At 39.4% G+C, this 4,753-nt stretch overlaps 1 protein-coding gene across 1 annotated transcript; it reads left to right on the forward strand.

Annotated features, from left to right (window-relative positions):
* The first annotated feature begins 214 nt into the window (after positions 1-214).
* Positions 215-4,417, forward strand: OXSM (3-oxoacyl-ACP synthase, mitochondrial). Its single transcript, XM_010158642.1, has 2 exons — positions 215-1,197; positions 3,955-4,417. The coding sequence occupies exons 1-2, from the start codon at positions 215-217 to the stop codon at positions 4,355-4,357; spliced, it is 1,386 nt and encodes a 461-aa protein (XP_010156944.1). The 3' UTR covers positions 4,358-4,417.
* The last annotated feature ends 336 nt before the right edge of the window (positions 4,418-4,753 follow it).

Raw genomic sequence — 4,753 nt, forward strand, 5'->3', positions numbered from 1 at the left:
TCTGTGCCCTGTCTGCCATACACATACTGTTCCTGACTACAGACGTGGAAACTACATGCCTTTCTGCAGGGTTGAAAATAGGCTTTCTTGTAAAAAGCAGGTTACTAATTTAGCATACTCAATGTTTTTCACATTGGCTGCTTTACTGTTGTGTTTATAACTTTTTTTTTTCCCCACAGCTACAGGAATGTGCTTGAAGTGATTGATTCCCACCATGTTCTCCCAGTGCTCGTGGGATCTATTAAAGATTGCAAATCTTCATCTCCAGAGTCTGAATTTAAATGTGCTTTTACAAAACCACAGAAGAGCTTTCAGCAAGTCATTGCCTGCATGTCGAAGGAAAGTAGTTGTTACAGGTATTGGCTTAGTGTCCCCTCTTGGTGTGGGGACTCAGTTTGTGTGGAAGCGACTTCTCCAAGGAGACAGTGGGATTGCATCGCTAGACGGGGAAGAATATGCAGGCGTCCCATGTAAAGTGGCTGCTTGTGTGCCAAGGGGAAACGAGGAGGGTCAGTTCAGTGAAGAAAGCTTTGTGTCAAAGTCAGAGGTCAAATCCATGAGTTCTGCCACGGTGATGGCCATCGGTGCAGCAGAGCTGGCAATGAAGGACTCCGGCTGGTCTCCCCAGTCTGAACAGGACCACTTACGTGCCGGTGTGGCAGTTGGGATGGGAATGGTTCCACTGGAAGAGATTTCTGATACAGCTGCTTTATTTAAAACAAAGGGTTATAACAAGGTCAGCCCGTTCTTTGTCCCAAAGATTTTAGTCAATATGGCAGCAGGCCAGATCAGCATTAAATACCAACTGAAAGGTCCGAATCATGCTGTGTCAACTGCTTGCACCACAGGTGCACACGCTGTTGGAGACTCCTTCAGATTTATTGCCTCTGGTGATGCTGATGTCATGTTGGCTGGAGGCACTGAGGCTTGCATTAGTCCTTTGTCCTTGGCTGGATTTGCAAGAGCTCGGGCCCTCAGCACGAGTTTTAACTCAAGGCCTAAGATGGCATGTCGACCGTTTGATTCACAGAGAGAAGGGTTTGTTATGGGAGAGGGTGCTGCTGTGCTGGTCTTGGAAGAGCATGAACACGCTGTACAAAGAGGTGCTAGGATCTATGCAGAAGTTTTAGGTTATGGACTGTCTGGTGATGCTTGCCACATAACAGCACCTAATCCAGAGGGAGACGGTGCATTCAGGTAAGAACTATATGTTGATTATGATGGCTACTTCATATGTTAATTATAGTGGGGACATTTGTTTCTGTTACTGTATGCTTTTCCTGGAGAAATGCTGTTCAATCTTGAATTAATATTCCAAAAGCCTGAAAACTTAATCTGAAAAATGAAAAAGCTTCTGGTAAGGTTTTGCCCCAATTTTCTATTTTTTTACTAACAAGGTGAATGCCGCTTCTTGCTAGAAACAGCCTTTTTGCATAGAGTTACAAGAAGTTTCTCTATGTGAAAATATTTTGCGTTTGGTGCCTACAGCTGTTCATACAAGTAAGTCTCAATAGAAACCTCTTTTTAAGACTTTTGTGGTATGATAGAACCTTTTCAGGTTCTCCTTCATTCTTTAACCGTAGAGAAGAGAGACCCTGCTGCAAAAGCGGGTCATGTCTTTTGTTGTGGTCTGAAAGGGGAATACTGTTCCTGAAGAAATCCCAGACAGTGAAAGCTGTAGAGCACTTGGAGGATCTAGGCTGTTAGAATAATTACTGTACATGTAATGGGTATTGTGGCTATTCTTAATTAGAAAGGACTTCAGCACATGTTGGGGAAGGTATTTAGATTATGTACCAGTGCTACAGTCATGTTTAAATACACATTCTGATGCAGCTAAGAGTGTTGGTGGAGGGCCATAGCAGAAATACACTTCAGTACTGTTTAGTGAGATGGTAAAGCATCATCATTGTTAATCTCATCAAAAACAGTTGACTAGTAGATGATATTCATCTAGTCTTTATCACTGATCAAATTAAATTGTCACTTAAATTACACGTGTGTGTATGTACTTGTTTGTCTGCTTTGTGTAGGATGAATGCTATTGCTGATGCTAGAATCTTTAGTAAAGATTTAGTTGCATTATTCTGAATGTATGTGAATATGTAAGAACAAAGTTCAATATATCACCGCACAAATAGGTCAAACTTCTGCATGGTATTGTAGAGCTGTGTTTGCATCTTGATTGGGTTAACAGATTTTTCCAGAACTGTAATATTCCAGGTTCCCCGCTATGCTTTTTGATTCATATTTAATTGTTCTGCAGACTTAGGTGTGAGCTGAGTAATCAGGAGTGTCTTATCTCAGATTTTCAGACTTGTTTACCCTTGAGATGATGTGGCAATATATTGTAACAATTTTTATGTATTTTATGATTGCAGTAGCATATAAATTAAATTCACAGTGGGAAATAGTTGAAAGTTAATCTTGGTATCTCCAAAATGTTGAACCTTTCCACCCTTGAGATGAGGTAAAACATTTTAATACAGTCTTCAAACCAATATTTTGTTATTGCTGTGGTATATGGATTAAATCTGAAATGTATATGCCTCTCTTCTGTAGGAATTTTATTTGCCACGTCACAAAATTTCAGGGGAATGTATTTTTGTCATTTTCTAATAACTACTACAGTTGGACACCAATACATATGTTGGAATAAACCTGCAGGAAAGCAGAGGCTAAAGACTCAGAAGTGTGGATATAAAGTGTGTTCTAGACAGTTAATCCGTTATCTCCTTAAGCAAATACTTTCCTTGCAGCTGACATATTGAACTAAATTAATGTATCTGTTTCCCTCATGGTTGATCAGTAATCTTTTTTGCCTGACTGTTGGCTCACTGTCTAGTGACAGTGAGCATCAGTGGCCTGCAACCTAATCTAAGCTGGGTGCTTCTGAGTGTGGAAGGCCGTACTGGAGACATTTAAATTTGTCCAGCAGCCTGTGTATCTTTTTTTTTTTTTTTTAAGTTTCCTTCTATTTTACTTTTTTTTCATAAATTTCCAATAGTTAGCGACCCTTCGCTCAGAGATACTACCTTAAGCTGTGTGTGCAAGGAAAGAAGTGTGATTCATCCCCTTCTTTCTTGGGAAATCTGTGCGAAAATCACGGTACGGAGCTGTTTTGATCCTTCTTTGGTTTTCATAAAACCCCCATGTGTTATAGAGGCAGTCACAGTCCACAGGTCATTAGGAGGCAGAATGGAACATACGGTGTCAGGACAGGAGAGAGTGACTTTCAGTAAATTTCATTTTATGTATAGGAGTTTGTGCTATCTCCTTGACATCTTCTAGCCTCTGGGAAACATGATGAAGAAGCTCATGAGGAGGATGACTGCAGAATTTTTCTTTCATTTCCCAGTATTTTTGTTTGATAGAATATTTTTTTTTCCTAATTCCCTAATACCATAAATATGAGGGGAAATAAAGTGTAAAACCAAGGGAATCTTCTTCTCACAATGTGAAGAGGATTTCTTGGACCATTGTACTGAACCTTTCATTAATGCGTCGCTACGCTGGAGAAACTTTGGTAGAGGGAACTAAATTTTTGTAATAATTTCAGGTAGTTATTTCTCTCTCAAATGTTTTCAAATTTTGCATTAAAAAGGGTCTCTAGTGTATTAATGTGGTCTGTAGATATTGTTTGTTATATCTTCTTTCTTTCTTCTTGTATTTTTTTTTAACTGTGGAATTTAATGAGTAAATTCTTAGCAGCAATTCTGATTTTATAATGGACCTCACCACGGTCTTTCTAGGGTGGTGAAATGTAGATGCCAGTGTGTTTAGTTAAATGATTCCACTCTAGGCATTCACATCTCTGGTAAGATGTGTCATGCAGATTTTCGCATTTGATGAACATTTTAAACCAACCTGTATGGTTGGTTTTGGTTTGTACATGTGTGTTAGTGACAAAAATATAATGGGAAATTCAGCATTCTATTGTCTTTTTTTCCTTAGGTGTATGTCTGCAGCAATAAAGGATTCAGGGATCCAACCTGAAGATATAACATATGTCAACGCACACGCTACTTCTACACCTCTAGGAGATGCTGCTGAGAATCAAGCAATCAAGAGACTTTTTAAAGATCACTCACGTAATATTGCAGTTTCCTCAACAAAAGGAGCAACGGGACATCTCTTGGGGGCTGCCGGAGCTGTTGAAGCAGCATTTACTGCACTGTCCTGTTTCCATGGAATTTTGCCGCCTACCCTAAACTTAGAGAAAACAGAGGCAGAGTTTGATCTCAATTACGTTCCATTAACAGCTCAGGAGTGGAAGACTGAAAAACGGCGCATAGCACTCACAAATTCGTTTGGCTTTGGTGGGACTAATGCAACTTTGTGCTTTGCAAGTGTCTAATCTGCTGTGCATGTTCAGAAAAATTTTGTGATGATGATTTTCTATACTGCTACCCTTGGTGTGTACTGCGGTCTTTTCTCAGCTTTGAGGATTGCTCATTTGATACATGAGAACTTTATTCACCCTAACATTTACATCAGTAATTCTTGTAGAATAGGCAACTTCTTTTACATTTTAATAAGAATAAATAAAAGACCTATTCTTTGTGTGGTAAACAAGTTTTTGTTCTTGACTAGAAGAGGAGACATAGATCATTCTGTGGTTTTACTCCATTAGAATAGATTTTTTTCATATGCTTGTGGCACAGAAATTGCTTGGAAACATTTATGCAAACGGAAGGCTGGCTACCAAGTTAGGACTTGACAAGTTAGTCACGACTTGATGACTTACTGCGTG

The sequence above is a fragment of the Eurypyga helias genome, unplaced genomic scaffold (genome assembly GCF_000690775.1).
Source record: "Eurypyga helias isolate BGI_N326 unplaced genomic scaffold, ASM69077v1 scaffold44669, whole genome shotgun sequence".
NCBI lineage: Eukaryota > Metazoa > Chordata > Aves > Eurypygiformes > Eurypygidae > Eurypyga > Eurypyga helias.

Bases quoted from the DNA above. Each gene is read 5' to 3' on its own strand.
- OXSM (XM_010158642.1), top strand. From the start codon at position 215: ATGTTCTCCCAGTGCTCGTGGGATCTATTAAAGATTGCAAATCTTCAT. The intron at 1,198-3,954 runs GTAAGAACTATA...TTTTTTCCTTAG, and splicing joins GAGGGAGACGGTGCATTCAG to GTGTATGTCTGCAGCAATAA.